The sequence below is a fragment of the Schistocerca nitens genome, unplaced genomic scaffold, assembly GCF_023898315.1.
Source record: "Schistocerca nitens isolate TAMUIC-IGC-003100 unplaced genomic scaffold, iqSchNite1.1 HiC_scaffold_498, whole genome shotgun sequence".
NCBI classification, from domain to species: Eukaryota; Metazoa; Arthropoda; class Insecta; order Orthoptera; family Acrididae; genus Schistocerca; species Schistocerca nitens.
In genome coordinates this window covers 1-20,092 of record NW_026046031.1, presented here as the reverse complement: position 1 = coordinate 20,092, position 20,092 = coordinate 1, and the positions used below count along the sequence as shown (strand labels likewise).

Sequence of the window (20,092 nt, the reverse complement as noted above, 5' to 3'; positions counted from 1 at the left end):
AATCGGCCCTTTTCAGGGCCACCACACAAACCTACGTCCAAAGCAAAGTTTCCGTCGTCCTCGCCGCACTTTACAACAACGTCCACAGCGCCGGCGCACGTCCGCCATCTTGTCCACAGCCCGTGTGGCCGAACACACACACATTTTTTCTGCACCCCTCCACGCACGCACAGTCGCGTTCCAAACAACGACAACGACATCAATACACCAATAATGTGATGTGATCATTGTTAATATGTTCATAATTAAAAGAGCGCGTAACGGCCCGACGACGGACGACACGCGGGCCGCCGCGCGCGCTCTCCAAACACACAGGCACAGGACAAACCAAACCAAACCAAACAGCTGATCCGATCGATGATCCGGCCCGCGCCACAAACAAACCACGCACACACCGGACTCAGCCGCGCCCTCCCGCATCCATCATCACACACGTCACGTCGAAACTCCAAACGGAACGCACGCACGCAAAGCAACAGAGGCGCACAACAACAACAACAACAACAACAAACACACACACACAGAGGCAGGCAGGCAACACAGACCCTTTCGCACTTTTCAATTTCCGAACAGTGTGGTGGCCCTGAAAAGGGCCGTTTTTCGTCTCTCCCACCAAGCACGGGCAACGGCACGGCCGCGGGAAGGCCACAGCACAGCACACCGGCTGCCTGCCTAACCGCCGAAACCGTACAGGGTGCGCCCCTGCCTCTTCAGGGCGTACACCACGTCCATGGCCGTCACAGTCTTGCGCTTGGCGTGCTCAGTGTACGTCACCGCGTCGCGGATCACGTTCTCCAGGAACACCTTCAGCACTCCGCGGGTCTCCTCGTAGATCAGACCAGAGATGCGCTTCACGCCGCCCCTGCGAGCCAGGCGGCGGATGGCGGGCTTCGTGATGCCCTGGATGTTGTCGCGCAACACCTTGCGGTGCCGCTTGGCGCCACCCTTGCCCAGCCCCTTTCCTCCCTTGCCGCGGCCTGTCATTCTTCCTCCTCCTCAAGCAACAAAAAAAGCACAAGCGGCAGCTCCTCACCCGGCGCTAGCGAGTCGGCTACGGTGCGCCGTGAGCGCGCGCCGCCCCCCTATATAGACTCTGGCCCGCCCTCCCCCCACCACGCGCACCGAGGGCATATAAGCGCAGCACGGGCCCGCGCGGGCCCGTTGTCAAGGCAGCACCGGACGCTTCGCTACCGCACGCACCGCTAACCGCTATGGCCCGCACAAAGCAAACGGCCCGCAAGTCCACCGGCGGAAAGGCGCCGCGCAAACAGCTCGCCACCAAGGCGGCGAGGAAGAGCGCGCCCGCCACCGGCGGCGTCAAGAAGCCCCACCGCTACAGGCCGGGCACCGTCGCCCTGCGAGAAATCAGGCGCTACCAGAAGAGCACAGAGCTGCTCATCCGCAAGCTGCCGTTCCAGCGCCTAGTGCGCGAGATCGCCCAGGACTTCAAGACCGACCTGCGCTTCCAGAGCTCCGCAGTCATGGCCCTGCAGGAGGCCAGCGAGGCCTACCTCGTCGGCCTCTTCGAAGACACCAACCTGTGCGCAATCCACGCCAAGCGCGTCACCATCATGCCCAAGGACATCCAGCTCGCGCGCCGCATCCGCGGCGAGCGCGCCTAAACCGCTTAGCCGCGGCACGGCACCGCACGCGCGCAACACAAAAAAAACGGCCCTTTTCAGGGCCACTAACATCTCTCCGTCGCGAGCAAAACTTTTGTCGGTCTTGCCGCCCAGCCTCTCTCTCTAGCCCCGTTAAAACAACCACCACAATTCCCCACCCTCCCTCCCGTACACAGCCGCTCTCGCCAACAATCACAATCGACGTCATCCCACCCCACCCCTTCAAATACACACAAACAAACAGCCGGACGACGTCACCACGGGTGGCTGGCCGCCGCCGTCTCCGAGGCGCCACCGCGCCTTCCCAATTCCCGCCGGCCACTTCCACGTCTCAACGTCCCCGTCCCCCTTTCACACAGAGAGGACACACACATAACAAACAAGACGCGCCATCCGCAAAGCAAGCAAACAAACAGAGTCTCCAGAAACATGAGAAACCAACCGTCGGCCGCCGCACAAAATACAAAACACAAAACAAAACGGCCACAACCGCTCCGCTACCGCGCGCCGCCGCCTACCGCCACCGGCCCCACAATCCAACCACCACGGCACGCACACAGTACCCACAAGGGTCATACAGAAACGCCACACAAACACCAACCAACCCCACACACACACACACACACACACACCCCGGCGCATGCACGCACGGCCACCCAAACAAGACAACACAACGCGCCAAGCACGACAATCAACGCCTTCCCGACGTCCTCTGATGGCCCTGAGAAGGGCCGTTTTGGGCCGCGCGCAGCCGTGCCATCGCGCGCCACTAGACGACGCGGGGGAGGGGGGTGGGGGACGACGGGGTCAAGCGCCAGCCCTTCCCTTCCTTCCCCTTTCCTTTCTTTACTTTAACTTCACTTCTTCTTCTTGGGCGAAGCCTTCGCCTTAGACGGCGTCGTCGCCTTCTTCGGGCGCGGCGCCTTCGGCTTCTTCGTCGGAACCTTCGCGGCCTTCTTCGCCTTCGACGGCGACTTGGCCTTGGCCGGCTTGGCCGCAGCCGCCTTCTTCGCACCCGCGGGAGCCGCCGACGCCGCAGACGCCTTCTTGGCGGCGCCCGCCTTCCGACCGGTCGCCGCCTTCACGCCACCAGCCTTCTTTGCGCCGGCCGCACGGGCGCCCTTCTTCTCCTTGCTGGCCGGAGCGGCGCGCTTCTTCTTCGCACCGCCGGCACGGGCCTTGCCGCCCTCGGCCGCCCCGCCGCCGGCGCCGGCAAGCTTGAAAGAGCCGGACGCGCCCTTCCCCTTCGTCTGCACCAGCTCGCCAGCCACGACGGCCGACTTGAGGTACTTCTTGATAAAGGGCGCCAGCTTCTCCGCGTCCAGCTTGTAGTGCGCGGCAATGTACTTCTTGATCGCCTGCAGCGACGAGCCGCCGCGCTCCTTCAGACTCTTGATGGCGGCCGTCACCATCTCAGAGGTGCGCGGGTGCGCAGGCTTGGCGCGCGGCTTCTTCGCAGACGCCGCAGACTTGGCCTTCTTCGTCGTGCCGGTGGCGGCGGGTGCCGCAGCAGTCTCGTTCGTAGCCGCCTGATCTGCCATTATTTCGACGACGCGCGTACACACACGAGAGCGAGAGCGAGAGCGGCAGGCGGCAAGCACGGCGGCAGAGAATAGCCGCCGCGCCGCTTTTTTTTTTTTTTTTTTTTTTTTTTTTTTTTTTTTTTTTTTTTTTTTTTCTTTTTTTTTGTGTGTGTTGAAGGCAAGGGTGCTATCGCCTGGGGCGATTGGTCCCTCTTGTGTGCTGGTAGGGTTACTTAATTGGGGTCACTATTTATTTATAAATAGGGGCACCATTTTTATTCTTTGGAGGTCCCTTTGGGCACTCATTTGGTCCTTTAGGGCCTCGTTAGTGGTCTTCATTTGGTCATGGCCTATTTCTCTTCTGCTTTTTTGTGGTTTCATTTATCTATCCTAACATTCTTGATCCTATGTACTAAACACACTTTCTTGCAGTTCTGACCTATATTTCTATCTATAGTTGCTTGATGTTTCTAACCTATGTAGTATCTATCCTTACTTGCTGTTTCTAACCTATGTATTACCTACGCTTGCTTGAACATTCTTGATCCTATGTACTAAACACACTTTCTTGCTGTTCTGACCTATATTTCTATCTACAGTTGCTTGATGTTTCTAACCTATGTAATATCTATCCTTACTTGCTGTTTCTACCTATGTATTACCTACGCTTGCTTGATGTTTCCACCTAGATCTCGTCCTGGCTCTCTTGATGTTTCCATTATATTCTACAGTAGTCATCCTAGTCTCTTAGTTGCGAATGATGGTCAATGGCACCCTGATTTTGTGCCAGGGTGCTGGTTCGTACGTGGCGATCTCCTCTAACTGATTAAGGTCAGGTCTGAGTCTGTTTACCTTGTCCACTAGTCTCGTTGTTGCCTCCTTTACGAGTTCAGCCATTCTTGGCATCTCCAGTTCCCTGTGAACTCTGTCGGTGCCAGTCCATGGAGGGGCATTCAAGATCAGTTTCAGGCACCTGTTTTGCAGCGTCTGGAGCTTTTCGAGGTTGGTTCTGCATGTGATGCCCCAGGAGGAGCATCCATATAACATGGCTGGTAATATAATTGTTTTGTAAATTTTTAGTTTCGTCACTGGCAGCATGTCTTTGCTAGCCAAGATGGGGTATAAGGCATGGATGGCTTTGGTGGTCTTTGTTTTCTTGTCCTCCAAGTGTGTCTTGAAGGTCATTTTTCTGTCTAGGGTGACACCTAGATAGCGGACTGTTTGTTTCCAGGGGATCCGTTCTCCATTGATTTCTACTCTTTCATGGAGTTCCGGGCGTCGTCTGGTAAATAGAATGGCCTCGGTTTTTGACGCATTTATTTTTATCCGGTTTAGTCTCGCCCATGTTTCAGTTAGGTCGACTTGCTCCTGCAGCTTCCGGATCGTGGTATCCAACCTTCTGTTGCTGGCCAGTAGGGCCGTGTCGTCGGCGAACTGGGCCAGTACTGTGTCCTGGGTTTTTGGCAGGTCATTCACGTACACTGTGAACAGTGTGGGTGAGATGACTGATCCTTGTGGGATGCCCTCGTGGAGGGTTTTTATTTCTGACCTTTTTCCGTTTATGGCCACAAAACATCTTCTATTCGTCAGGTAATTGTCTATGAGTTTGAGGTAGCAGCGGGGGAGATCCGTGTCCTCATATAGTTTGACTAGCAGGTTATCTCTCCATACTTTGTCGTAGGCTTTTTCCACGTCCAGAAGGATTGCCGCCGTGAATCTGGAGAGGTTCATGTTTTTCGTGATGAACTCCGTTATCCTGAGGAGTTGCAGTTCCGCTGACAGCGTTTCCTGATAGGCGAACTGTTCCCTGCGTATGACGTGGTTGTCAAGAAGAGGTTGTCTGATTCGTGGGAGTATTACCCGTTCCAGCACTTTGGACATCGTTGGTAGCAGACTTATGGGGCGGTGGTTTTCTGGTTTTGTGAGATCTTTGCCTTTCTTCGGGATGGGGACGATTTTGCACACTTTCCACACGTCAGGGAAGTGACTCTTTTGGAGGCATGCATTTATTATGCGGGTGAGGAGTACGAGCGGTTTGCGCGGTAGGTGTTTCAGTTGCTCGTTGGACACCTTGTCTGGTCCAGGCGCGGAGTTGTTGTTGAGTCGCCGTAAAATCGTGCGGACTTCGGGCGCCGCCAGGCCCAGCCAGTGTCGCGGGCGGGCGCGGACGGCCGAGAGAGCGGCCGCCACTCTGCGCGCCGCCGCGCCGCGCCTCCCGCGCTTGCTACCGCCCAACGTCCGACAGCCTGTGCGGACCAGCCCCAAACCTGCGCCGCAACCACCCGCGCCGTTCAAACCACCGAGGATGGGGCTACACACGGCCACACCACAGTCGCCAACCAGTCGCCACGGCAGCGCCGCAAACCACGGCCAAACTGCAGCTACCGCGCGCTACAGCCTGGCTCGGCCCGCCGAGAATCGCCGCCCCCGCCCACATGCCGCCCCCACAGCCCCAGCCGACGACCCGCCACAATGGCCAAACCTTCGGCAAAAGTGCCACACCGTCGCCGCGCCAGCCCGGCCAGCGCGGCCGCCGCCACAGCCACACAAGCGGAGGCGTGCGGCGATGCCGGCCGTGCAAACGCACCTCCGCCGCCCCATCGCCCTCCCACCGTTTCCCGATCGGCCCGCAGCCGTCGGGCCACCTCGCCCGCCAACATTCGCGCCCCTTTCTCACAAAATTGCCCGCCGCAAACAAAACGGGCGCCGCCTGCGCAACATCGGCACCGGCCAACCGAGCGCCGCCGCCCCTCGCCGCTTACGCGAGGGGGGCTGACCGCCGTCCGCAACTACAGACACACCGAATCTGCCTCCAAGCACACACGACAGCCGACCTCCTACATTTATACGCCGCAAGCCACCCAACGGTGTGTGGCGGAGGGCACTTTTTACGTTACGTGCCACTGTCGTCATTGCCTCCCTTTGCCGTTCCAGTCGCGTATGGTTCGCGGGAACAACGACTGTCTGAAAGCCTCCGTGCGCGCTCGAATCTCTCTACTTTTACTACATTCGGGATCTCCTCGGGAGGTATATACGTACGGGGAAGCAATATATTCGATACCTCATCCGGAAACGCACCCTCTCGAAAACCTGGCGAGCAAGCTACACCGCGATGCAGAGAGCGCCTCCCTTGCAGAGTCTGCCACTTAACTATCACGGTTACCACATAACCCTGTGACGAAACGTTGGACCTTTCTCTATCTCCTCCGTCAACCCGACCTGCTACGCATCCCACACTGGTGGGCAACACTCACGTATGGGTCGGTCGAACGCGTGTTTTTGTAAGCCACCTCCTTTGTTGATGGACTACATTTTTGCTAAGCATTCTCCCAGTGCATCTCAACCTGGTACCCGCCTTACCAACAATTACTTTTATCTGATCATCATTCCACTTCCAAATCATTCCGCACGCATACTCCCAGATACATATTTTACAGACGTCACAGCTACCAGTGTTTGTCCCGCTATCATATAATCAATCATACAATAAACGATCCTTCTTTCTGTATATTCGCAATACATCACATTTGTCTATGTTAAGGGGACAGTTGCCACTCCCTGCACCGGGTGCCTATCCGCTGCCGATCGTCCTGCAACCTCTCTGTATACTACATACAGCACATCATCCGCGAAACGACGCATGGAACGTCCGGCACTATCTACTAGCTCATTTATATGATATGAATTGTGAAAAGCAATGGTCCCATAACACTCCCCCGTGGCACGCCAGGGGTTACTTTAACGTCTGTAGACGTCTGTCTCTCCATTGATAACAACATGCTGTGTTCCGTCTGCTAACATCTCGTCAATCCAGCCACACAGTTGGTCTGATATTCTGTAGACTCTTACGTCGTTTATCAGGCGACGGTGCGGAGCTGTATCGAACGCCTTCCGGACGTCAACGACAATGGCATCCACCTGGGAGCCTGTATCTCATATTTTCTGGGTCTCATGCGCAAATAAAGCGAGCTGGGGGTCTCACACACGATCGCTGTTTCCGGAATCCAACATGGATTCCTACATAGTAGACTCTGGAGTTTCCACAAACGACATGATACTCGAGCAAACAACATGTTCTACAACACATCGACGTCAGAGATATGGGTCTATGGTTTTTGCGCATCTGCTCGACGACTGGGACTACCTGTGCTCTTTTCCAATCATTTGGAACCCTCCCTTCCTCTCCAGAGACTTGCGGTACACGGCTGTTAGAAGGGGGGCAGGTTGTTTCGCGTACCCTGTGTAGGAATCGCGAATTGGTAATCCCGTCGGGTCCGGCGGACTTTCCCATTCCTCCTTGGACACTTATTTCGATGTCAGCCGGTTTCTCGTTCGTGCGAGCATTTAGAGACGGAACTGCAGTGCGGTCCGTCCTCTGTGAAACAGCTTTGGAAACAGGTGTTTAGGTATTTCACAGCTTTACGCGTGTCATCCTCTGTTTCAATGCCATCACCATGCCGGAGTGTCTGGATATGCTGTTTCGAGCCACTTACTGATTCAACGCAAGACCGGAACGTCCTAGCATTTTCTGTCAACGTCGGTACATAGGGTTTGTTCTACTTTCGAATTCACTGAACGCTTCACGCATAGCCCTCCTTACGCTCACACTTTGGACATCGTTTAGCTTCTGTTTGTCTCGGAGGTTTTGGCTGCGTTTAAACTTTGGGTGAAGCTCTCTTTGCTTTCGCAACAGTTTCCTAACGTTGTTGTTGTAGTATACCACGGTGGGTTTTTTTTCCCATCCCTCACAGTTCGACACTCGGCACGTACCTGTCTAAAAACGCATTTTTACCATTGCCTTGCACTTTCTCCATGAACACTCAACATTGTCAGTGTCGGAACAGGCATTTGCCTTTTCATCTGTCGGGTCGTCTGCAAATCTGCCTTCTATTACTCTTGCTAGCCAAAACAGATAGATACACCGTCCTCCCTGCAACGGCCTTATGATCACTGCGTCCCTGTTCTGCACATACAGAGTCGAAACACGTTCGGGTCTGTTTGTCATCCGTAGGTCCACGATGTTATCTCCACGAGTCGGTTCTCTGTTCATTTTGCTCGAGGTGATTTTCGGACAGTGCACTCAGTATAATGTCACTCGATGCTCTCTGTCCCCCTACCACCCGTCCTGAACATCATCTGAGTGTCCCAGTCTATATCGGGTAAATTGAAATCTCCACCTAAGACCCTAACATGCTGAGGAAAATGTATGTGAAATGTGTTTCCAAAATCCGTCTCTCCGTTGTTCTGCCACTAATGCTGCTGCGTCGGGAGGTCGGTCAAAGGAGCCAATTATTATTAAACCTAGCTCGGTTGTTGGGTGTAACCTCCACCCACAATATTTCACAGGAACCATCCACCTCTACTTCACTACAGGATCAAAACTACTACTCAAACAGCGACGAACACACCACCACCGGTTGCATGCAATCGAGCCTTTCTAAAACACCGTCTGTACCTTTGTGACAATTTCGGCAGAATTTATCCCTGGCGTCAGCCAGCTTTCTGTACCTTATCACGATTGCAGAGCTTCGGTGCTTTCTCTGTCAGCGCTTGCGGTTCCGGTACTGTACCAACGCAGCTTCGACAGTTGACAATTAACAAACGATACCGATTGCTGCTTGGTCCCCGCACCCGTTGAGGCTGCTGTTGCCCCCTTTCTGTACTTGCCCAAGGCCATCTAACCTAACAAAACCGCCCAGCCCACGCCACACAACCCCTGCTACCCGTGTAGCCGCTTGTTGCGTGTAGTGCTCTCCACCTAAGACTATAACATGCCTTCGACATTCGCAGTGTACAACACCTTAGGTTAGGGTTGGCGTCGCTTGGGTTAGGTTAGGTTACGTTAGGTGGACGTGGGTTAGGTTAAGGGTTAAAGTTAGGTTAGGCGTCAAAGTTAGGTTAAGCGTTCGGACGTGAGGCGTCAGGTGGCCGCACCTACCTTACGGCCGGACATCTTAGGTTAGGCTAAGGGCGCCGAGGTCACGTTACGTTCACCTTCGGGCGCCACACGTAGCTGTCACAGGTAGGTAGTAGTTCGGTCGGTCGGTCGTCGGCAAGCCGCAAAAAACTACAGACGACGTCGACAACAAGACCGAGCAGGAGGCAGATATATACCGAGCGCCAAAGAGACCGACCACACACACACACACACACACACACACAAAACAACAAACACCACCCACCGGCCAAAGGGGCACCAAAAAAACCCACAAAGCCGAGCACCACACGTCGCGACCAGAGGCAACCCGCAACCGCAACGGCGCTTTCCGCACCGGGCCGGATGCACGTACGACAACACCGCTACCCGTACACAAGGCCTCCCATTGCACACAGCCGCTCTGTGTTCAACATCATCAATGGCGCGCCCGCGGCTCGTCGCGGTCGCAGCCATGACGCCGCCGCCACTTTTGCACCAACACATTCACGCACCGCAAAACAGCTCGCCGACCCACCGACACAGCACAGCCGACAAACAAAAACAACCGCGGCGGCGGCAACAAAACAAAACAAACACCTCGCACCAAGCGTCCGACAGAAAACAAACGGACAGGCACACAGGCCTCTGCTAACGACCACGACACAGCGGCACGCTGCCCCTTTCCCGCCACTCTCGATTCACAGCGCACGCGACCCCGTCGTCGACGACGACACGCGACGGGCTCGCTTCCCGCAACCTACACCTTTCCGCCACTACGCACGGCTCCACCCGACGCCCGTCGCAACGGCACTACTGCACGCACTATCACCCCCGCCGCCGCCGCCGCCGCCGCCGCCTCCTCCTCTCTCCCCCTTCCCGTACACAACAACACAGCCAAAAACACACTCACGACCCAAACATAACAACATGGCACGTGCATCGGCGCACACCCCCAACCAGTCACCGTCGACACAACCACACGCAAGGCACGGAAAAACCGGCGTCCTTCCACGTTGCCATCAAAGCAGCACAAACAACCACACAGGAGGAACCACCAACAACTGCCGGCCGGCCGGCAACCACCAAACGCACATTCCCGCTCGCCACCACACACCTCTCGGCAGCCGTTTCGCAAAGACATGACATGACATGACGCGACATCATCGCATCACGGGCGACGCACGCACACCGACCCACTTTCCCGCCCGTCTCTCTCTCTCTTTTTCTTCCGACGCCTTCGGCCGAGCACACACGTACGTGGCACAACGCCCAACACAGTCACACACAGTCGACAGGCGCACGCCCAGGCACGCAACGACGCAGCGCAGCAAAGGCGCCCGCGACACATACCTCCTCTCCCGTCTCGCCGCCGACCGCCAGCCAGCCACTCGCAATGTGCACTGGCCAACCGGACACACGTCCACCGCGCCGCCTCCGACCACCCGCCAGGGGGCGCTCACGTCCGCGACAACAGCGCGGCCCGCCGCCGGGCGGGCCCAGCCCGGCCCAGGCGGCGCGCGCTGCTCTGCACTCGGCGCGCCGCGCCACACATCCTGCTGCAGACCGGGCTCGTCTCTCTGTACGCGTCTGCGTCTGCCCGCATCTCATCTTCCTGCGCATCAACACAAACGAGGCCACGTGAGCAAACCCCCGTCACAACGCCACATCACGCACTGCCTTGTCGACCGCCTAAATAAATGCACTCACCCACCAGCCATCCGCTTCGTCCTCTTCTTGCTTACTCGTTGTTCGTCGTTGTTGCTGCTGCACCAGCACCAGCACCAGCACCGGCGGCGGCGGCGGCGGCGGCGGCGGCGGCGGCGGCGGCGGCGGCGGCGGCAGCGGCAGCGGCAGCGCACACAGCCCCCAGCCGGCCGCATCCGAGGGGGCCCCGCCGCCAGCGTCGCCTCCTTGGGCACAGGTGCGGTGCTGTGGCCGCCCATCCAACCGCATTTGCTGGCCGTCCCAGCCGCCAGGCAGGCGTTCCCACTGCCGCGCACCGCCTCTGCTGCAGAAGACGAACAAACGAAACGTACAAACATACACGCACCCGAAGCGTGGCCACACACGGACGGGACCGACAGGCTCCAAGGCGACCAAACGATGGAAAAACAAACACAAAAACAAAAGACACGCGAGCGAGCGAGCAAGCACGCAGTCGCCTCGCCTCTGTCCTCCCGCCCCCGCCCTTCTCCCCACCACATGCCCACAAACACCACCGCCTGCCCGCATCTCCACATTCGCCCCCTCCATTTGTTCCCTTGCGTTCGTTCCTTCCTTCCTTCCATGTGTCTGCGTGCGCGGCGCCTCTCCAACATCCGCCGTCCGTCCGTCCCGTTTTCGCCGTACCACACGCCACCGTCGGCGCCGCCTCGCCTCCTCCCAGTCCACCACCGCCGCCGCCCCTGTCCGCCCCGCACACCACCATACACCGCTGCTTGTCCCGGCCGTTGCCACCAAAGGCGCCAGCCGCAAACCGCGCCAAACGCCGCAGCGCGCGTGCGTCCTTCCTTCTTGCTTGCTTCTCCGTGCCGACGCTGCCTCTATTCCCGCACCCATTCGGCCGACAAGCACTGGCGTCGACGACACAGCCGTTGGGCTCCGGCACTGCGCGTACCGGAGTTACACGCGCACCCCCCCTCGCGAACGCACGACTCATTCTCTTTGTTGTTTCTCCTCTTTCTTACGTCTTCGTTTCTTGTTTGTTTGTTTGTTTGTTTTTTTTTTTTTCCTCCCACCGCCGCATGTGACACAATGGCCTCCCTCCCCCTTTCGTTCGTTGTCGCCGCTTTGTTTCTCTTTCTCATTGGTGCACGTCCGACGCGCTCCATTTCCACCACACCACGGCCATCGGCCTCCTCAACGGGCAGGCGCAGTGTGCCATTCTCCGGCGCACAAGCACACCGCGCGGCTCGCTCTCCTCGCCCCCACGCCACGCCACGCCACGCAGCACAAATGATGCTGTCTCGCAACACGACACACGGTGCGCACACCCCCGACCACGCGGCTCTTAAAAGGCATGGCACCGGCGACATGCGCCGCCCCGGCCCGCATCCGTCGTCTCACGTTCACTGCCGGCCGCGTCTGAGGCTACAACCGCACCACAACAACGGTCCCCTCCCGGCAACACATTTGTTGCACAAACACAACCGCCGAGCGCAGCGCGAGCCACCCACACGCGCCCTCCCCGTCTTTAAAAGCCTCCGCGTCTCCTTTCTCCTTTCGCGCCCCTCCCATCTCCCGAATATGCCAGCAGCGGTGCCACTACCGCGAAACGGACACGCCTTCCGGGCCACATGCAAGGGCACGCCCACCACCAACTACTGCCATATTCGCGGACGCAGTTAGGCAACACGCAACGCACTCTCCACCTACTTTCTCTCTCTCGTCCATTCTCTTTAAAACACACGAACCAACCAACCACGGCTAACACACTTTTTCGCGACACCTTTGACTGCGTTATCTTGACCGTGACGGCAGCTATCGACCTTCCAATTCCCCACTAAACACACACACACCCCTACATACACACCCTTCGCTACACCGGACAACAACAGCGTACACAACAGGAGGGCACACGAAACGGCAGGCAAGGGCAACGCATTCTCATAGATTCCTCCTCCGAGCCATGTCGGCGAACGTTTCATCCGGGAAGGCAATGCAATTCAGCCGTCACCACGGCCGACACCTGCAGCCGCGCCGTAAACGCCTTTCAGTGCGGCTGCAATGCACGGGAACGTTCCGTTGCTATAGACAGCGCCTCTCCGTTTTTCCCTGCTTCGTTTTCCGGTGATTGCTTCTCCATTTTGTTTGTTTTATTACTTTCCGTTCCCCTCCTCCACCATTGTTTCCGTCCCCAACAGTTTTGCTCATTCCACACGTTCTGCCCAGACACGACACTCGACCGATCAAAGGTCAGCCTTTCGTCACCGTTCGCGGCGCCGACGGTGCCACAGTGCGACTGGTGTGAACACCGACACGTTGCCATGACGCCGGTGTACCGCGCCGATATTGACAGTTACTCAGAGCCGCCGGATCGGATCACATCACCGACACACCTGCCATTTCACACCGGGGGACACAGACCAACGAAACGCGTGTACGCCCATAACAACAAACAACGACCGTCGTCGTCTAGCCTCACGCTTACTGTACTCAACCGAACACACGTGCACCGTGAATGACGTGCGTGCGCACAACAGTCCAATCAATCATCAGTCAAACTGCAGAAACGGCTATCATCAAATCAAGGGCCAAATAGGTACACCACCGTGCGTGTCGCCTACCCCACCCGCCCGTACATTTCTTGGCGACTTCGTAATGGATGATAGTACGACACGTCCATTTAAAACGTCACCAACACACACACACCAACGCGCCGTACAGCAAAGGGAATAGTCGACGGCAACACAACATTTCACCCTCGCCATCATGTATGATGTGACAACAGACGGCCGTAACGGTGACATCCAACAATCAATCAATCGCGAGGACTTTCAATTGCAGTCACGTGACTAACCGGGCAGACGGAGACAAAGACATGAATCAGCGCCACAGACAGCACCAACACCTCCTATCGATCTATCTGTGTGTCGACAAACAACCACGCCAAGACTCGTGCACGCATTCCACGTCACACCGGCGGCAACCAAACCCTCGCGGCCGTACCCCAGTAACCACAACCACAACCACATTCGAGACCACACCACCACGGCACAGCAGCACCACCAGCTGCCTCGCAACCAACCAAACCGGGTAGCTATGCCGCCCCTCTCACTCACTCACTCACTCACTCACTCACACACACACAAACAATTCCGCTCTTCCCGCAAAGGCAATTTGGTGGCCCTGAAAAGGGCCGTTTTGCCGCTCTCGCAACGGAGGGAGCTTCCTTCCTTCCTTCCTTCCTTCCTTCCTTCCTTCCTTCCTTCCAAGAGCCGAAGTAACAACCTCCTCCTTACTTGGAGCTCGTGTACTTGGTCACCGCCTTCGTGCCCTCGCTCACGGCGTGCTTGGCCAGCTCGCCAGGCAGCAAGAGCCGCACAGCCGTCTGGATCTCGCGGGACGTGATGGTCGAGCGCTTGTTGTAGTGCGCCAGGCGAGACGCCTCGGCCGCAATGCGCTCGAAAATGTCGTTCACGAAGCTGTTCATGATGCTCATCGCCTTCGACGAGATGCCCGTGTCGGGGTGCACCTGCTTCAGCACCTTGTAGATGTAGATGGCATAGCTCTCCTTCCTCTTGCGCTTCTTCTTCTTGTCGCCCTTCGAAATGTTCTTCTGCGCCTTGCCGGCCTTCTTGGCGGCCTTCCCGCTAGTCTTGGGCGGCATCTCGAACGTACAACAACAGGCAGCAAGCGCTCCGCTCTAGTCAGCGTCTCCCCACACAGTGGCACCCGCCGCTACCGCAACACCGCACCTTTACCAGCTCGCCCTGTTGCGGCCGCCGACCAATGGGGCGCGCGCGCAACCGGCCGCCGCACCCGAGCCCATAAAGGGACCCCCACCCCGCCGCCGCCGGCACACGCACGCACTCCGCTGCTCGACTCGCTGCGGCTCGCACCGTTACGGTTACGTGTTTAGCGCTTACGCCACTAGCCAAACGCCATGTCCGGACGCGGAAAGGGAGGCAAAGTCAAGGGCAAGTCAAAGTCCCGCTCAAGCAGGGCTGGGCTCCAGTTCCCGGTCGGCAGAATCCACCGCCTCCTGCGCAAGGGAAACTACGCCGAGCGCGTCGGCGCCGGGGCGCCCGTCTACCTCGCCGCCGTCATGGAGTACCTCGCGGCTGAGGTGCTCGAGCTGGCCGGAAACGCGGCCCGCGACAACAAGAAGACGCGCATCATCCCGCGCCACCTGCAGCTCGCCATCCGCAACGACGAGGAGCTCAACAAGCTCTTGTCGGGCGTCACCATCGCACAGGGTGGTGTCCTGCCCAACATCCAGGCCGTCCTGCTGCCAAAGAAGACCGAGAAGAAGGCCTAAACAGGGACCGCGGCGCTGCGCTTGCGTGCTCCCTGCACGCAAACGCAAACGCGCCTTTGCCTTGCCGGCTCGCCTCACAACAATCGGCCCTTTTCAGGGCCACCACACAAACCTACGTCCAAAGCAAAGTTTCCGTCGTCCTCGCCGCACTTTACAACAACGTCCACAGCGCCGGCGCACGTCCGCCATCTTGTCCACAGCCCGTGTGGCCGAACACACACACATTTTTTCTGCACCCCTCCACGCACGCACAGTCGCGTTCCAAACAACGACAACGACATCAATACACCAATAATGTGATGTGATCATTGTTAATATGTTCATAATTAAAAGAGCGCGTAACGGCCCGACGACGGACGACACGCGGGCCGCCGCGCGCGCTCTCCAAACACACAGGCACAGGACAAACCAAACCAAACCAAACAGCTGATCCGATCGATGATCCGGCCCGCGCCACAAACAAACCACGCACACACCGGACTCAGCCGCGCCCTCCCGCATCCATCATCACACACGTCACGTCGAAACTCCAAACGGAACGCACGCACGCAAAGCAACAGAGGCGCACAACAACAACAACAACAACAACAAACACACACACACAGAGGCAGGCAGGCAACACAGACCCTTTCGCACTTTTCTCCGAACAGTGTGGTGGCCCTGAAAAGGGCCGTTTTTCGTCTCTCCCACCAAGCACGGGCAACGGCACGGCCGCGGGAAGGCCACAGCACAGCACACCGGCTGCCTGCCTAACCGCCGAAACCGTACAGGGTGCGCCCCTGCCTCTTCAGGGCGTACACCACGTCCATGGCCGTCACAGTCTTGCGCTTGGCGTGCTCAGTGTACGTCACCGCGTCGCGGATCACGTTCTCCAGGAACACCTTCAGCACTCCGCGGGTCTCCTCGTAGATCAGACCAGAGATGCGCTTCACGCCGCCCCTGCGAGCCAGGCGGCGGATGGCGGGCTTCGTGATGCCCTGGATGTTGTCGCGCAACACCTTGCGGTGCCGCTTGGCGCCACCCTTGCCCAGCCCCTTTCCTCCCTTGCCGCGGCCTGTCATTCTTCCTCCTCCTCAAGCAACAAAAAAAGCACAAGCGGCAGCTCCTCACCCGGCGCTAGCGAGTCGGCTACGGTGCGCCGTGACGGGTGTGCAAATGTGTGGAACATGGGATGTGTCCCACTTGAATTGGACGTAGATTCTAATGGCCTAACGCTATTTTTCCTACATTAAGACAAGATATAATTATGGAGTAAGCATATGAGATTAAAAGCTGTCCTGCACTGGGACTATGTGGAGTAAGTTGCTGCAAAACCTTACAGGCGCAGCAGGTCTGGCCAGCGTAATGACGCCCGCCAGTGCGGTCGGCTGCCGAGTCCTCTGATCAGTTGGTTGGTCGACATCTCGGCTTTCTCGTAGAATGTTGTCGCTGCGTCCTTGAACCTCTGACGTAGAGGCTTGACGGCAGCGACGCGATGGAGCTCCTCCGTGGGGAAGTCCTTGGGCAGGTGTAGTGCCAGTCGTAGCGCCCTGTTTTGTATGGTCTGCAGGCGCTTAAGATTTGTGTCGGCCGTGTTTCCCCACACGACCGCGGCGTACTCCAGCAGCGGTCGTATGGCGGCCTTGTACAGCGTAAGACCGACGTCTTCTGGCAGCGTTGACGTGGGGTTGAGCACAGGGTAGAGCAGCCTCAATCTACCCAGTGCCTTTCCTCTTGTTTCTTCTATATGTTGCTGCCATGTGAGACGACGGTCTAAAGTAACGCCTAAGTACTTGGCGGTGTGGTTCCAAGGTACTGGCACACCACACACCGAGACTGTCGGCGCGTCGTGACGGAGGGGGCGATTTGTGATGATTATCGCCTGGCTCTTGTCTCCGTTGTAGGCGAGGCGCCACTTTCTTGCCCACTCCGAGAGCTCGTCGGTGGCTGCCTGTAGACGCCGATGCAAGACGTCGACGCTCCAGCTGCTGCTGTAGATCGCCGTATCGTCGGCATATAGTGCCGTCTGGACGCGGTTCGTGCGTGGCAGGTCGGCGGTGTAGAGGGAGTAAAGCGTCGGACCGATGACCGAGCCTTGAGGTACACCCGCAAGTATTCGGCGCTCCGTGGAAATTCCACTGGCTGCGCGGACGTGAAACGTCCTTTCCTGCAGGTAGCTCTGCAGGAGCCTCACGTGCGACACAGGTAACCCCTGCACAAGAAGCTTGTACAGGAGGCCGTCATGCCACACGGAGTCGAAGGCACGTGACACGTCCAGCAGAAGAGCCCCGAAATACTTACGTCGGTCAACGGCTCCGAACGCTTCCTCCGTCAGGCGCAGCAGCTGGTGCGTCGTCGCGTGTTCCCGACGGAACCCGAACTGCTCGTCGGGGAGAAGTCCTTCGGCGTTTACGTGCGCCAGCAGGCGGACCAGGTACAGCCTTTCGAAGAGCTTCGAAGTTGCTGGTAGAAGACTGATGGGCCGGTAGTTCTTCGCAATGCGTGCGTCCTTCCCTGGCTTAGGCAAGGCGACTACCTCCGCATGCTTCCAACAGGCTGGATACACGCTGGAGCGTAGAATCCCATTGAATATCGCCGCAAGATGTTGTGCTGCGGCGTCGGGAAGCTGCTTCAGCATCAGGTTGGTGATGTTGTCTGCTCCGCCTGCTTTCTTGAGCTGGAGGTGGCGAAGCTGGTGTTGCACTTCTTCCGACGAGACAGGCTGAATCTCGTCGTCCTCTGCGCGTTCCCGTAAGAAGACTGGAAGACGGTCTGCTACGAGGCGGACGTGTTCTTCGTCGATTGGGTCCTCCATAGGGGTAAAGTTTGCAGCGAAAGCATCAGCCAGTGCGTTAGCCTTGGCGTCTGGTTCGCTAACAAACCTGTTACCCACAAGCAGAGGCGGTATGGGCTGCGTGCGGCGTAGGAAGCTTTTCATGGACTTCCACGCCGACCCATCCTCGATGTCGAGTTGCCCTATTTTCGCAGCCCATTCAGCGTTTCGATGCGCATCCACGTCCGCCCTGATGTGGCGGCGCATTCGATTTAATTCCCGCTTAGTGCGCGGGTTTCGCGTGAGCTGCCATTCCCGCTGCAGCCTGTTTTTGGCAGCTATGGCGTCTCGGATGTGTTGCGGGAGCTGGTGAGGGAGTTGAACTTCCTCCGCTGGACGCCTCGCGGGTGTTGCGGCCGTGGCTGCATCTGTGATGGCTTGCGACAGGTGCTGAAGTGCGGCGTCGGCGTCGACGTCGGGGGGTGTCGTGAGGGCTTCCGTCACGTTCGCTCGGTACTCTTCCCAATTTATGCCCCTCAGGTCGAGTCCTCTGCGTTGTAACGGCGTGACGTCGGCGTCGAGCAGGAAGATGACTGGCACGTGATCGGACGCGAGTGCCGTCCGAGTGCTGGCCGCCACGTGCTGCCGTATGCCTTTCATTATAATGAAGTCCAACACGTCCTCCCGTCCGCGTGTTGGATAAATGGTGGCGTCGTGTGGTCCTACTGCGACCGCATCGTGGCGCTCTATTAAGCGTTGTAGTCGTCTGCCGCTGGTGTTGGTTAGGCGGCTATTCCATGCCGCGTGCTTCGCGTTCCAGTCGCCCCCAAGTATAAGGTTTCCTTGGAGGGACAGGAGTTTATTGGCGTCTGCGACATCCAGTTGTCCGCGCGGCGGCCTGTAGACAGCGCAGAAGGTTATTCTGCCGTGCACAGTGTCAACTGCGACTGCGGCTGCTTCAGTCGACGTCAGTTCTGGCACGGGAACCCGATGGTGTCTGATGGAGCGCCGGACGTAAACGGCCGTCCCGCCTCCTGCTGTCGGTCTGTCGTATCGGTGGCAGACGTAGTTAGCGACGCCGACTCGCACGCCGGGCTTCAGGTGAGTTTCTGCGACGAGGCAGATGTCAATGTCCTCGTCGCGCAGAAACTGCCGGAATTCGCCATCCTGCGTTTTCAGGCCATTTGCGTTGAATACGCAGACCTTCAGGCTTCTTCGGTTTTCAGGCATGACGGGCGGTGGACGAGGCTACGGCGAGTACTTGCTGTACTGCGGCCATCAGCTCGGTCACGCGAGCCATCATTAGTTGCATTGTGTCAAGGAGACGGTCGATGCGGTCGCCATCTTGTCGGAGGCCGACATCATGGCGGACGGTGTGTACGCCATTTTGTCGGGGGCCGACAGCATGGCCGTCGCCCGTCGTCCGGTTTCCGCCGCGCTGCTGGCCGCCGCTGGTGTGGGCTGCTGGAGCAGGCTGCTGGGCGGTGATTGGCCGCTGCCGCCGCCATCGCGGTTCGGGGAAGTCGGCCATGCTGGACCGGTCCGGGACGGGCGGCGCTGATTGATCCGCTCCGCTACGGCGAGGCGCGGTGGTAGGAGCTACTTGTCTGGGCAGGGGCGCAGGCGGGGCGACTGCCTGCGGCTGGGCCGCCACTGGTGCGGCGCGCTGCGGCTGGGAAGGCGGGCCTGCGGCCTGGTTGGCTGCGGCCGGTGCTGCGTGATGGCGCGCTTGTACCTGCTGTGAGGCGGCGGGCGGAGCCTGTCCGCCATCGCGCTCCATTGCCGGTGGGGGGTTCTGCGGCTGCCTGTGGGGCTGCTGCCGCTCTTTGTTCCGGGCGTCGGAGTTCCCGCGCTGCTGGGCGAGGTTGTCGACCGCCTCGGAATGTGCTCGGCCGGATGCGCGGCCTCGGCGGACGCGTTTCCTCTTTGTCTGGCTGTGGCTGGCCGTTGGGGCTCCACGTGGGTGCGACGTTCCCGCCGAAACTCTTCGCTGCTGCGTCTCGTTTCCGCGGGCGCGAGCCGCAAACGTTTTGTGTTTAGTGCAACCTCTATAATTTGCGCAGTGCTCTTCACCACAGAGTTTGCACTTAGGCGTGAAGTCTTTGTGTGGAACACCAGTTTTAGCACACGCTTCTGTGGCGTGTTGCTCTCCGCACTTAACACAATACTCGGGCATTCCACAGTACTTAGTCGAGTGGCCGAGTTCCAGGCAGCGGTAGCACTGAGCGTATGCAGCTTTGTTGCGAAGCACTTCTGCGCACACTTCCAAGTTGCCTATCCGCTTGAGTTGAAAAAGCT

At 58.2% G+C, this 20,092-nt stretch overlaps 1 protein-coding gene across 1 annotated transcript; it reads left to right on the top strand.

Moving 5' to 3' along the window:
• The first annotated feature begins 9,425 nt into the window (after nt 1–9,425).
• On the top strand, nt 9,426–10,205 carry LOC126232420 (uncharacterized). The gene has a single exon (XM_049942680.1). The coding sequence runs from the start codon at nt 9,426–9,428 to the stop codon at nt 10,203–10,205; it is 780 nt and encodes a 259-aa protein (XP_049798637.1).
• The last annotated feature ends 9,887 nt before the right edge of the window (nt 10,206–20,092 follow it).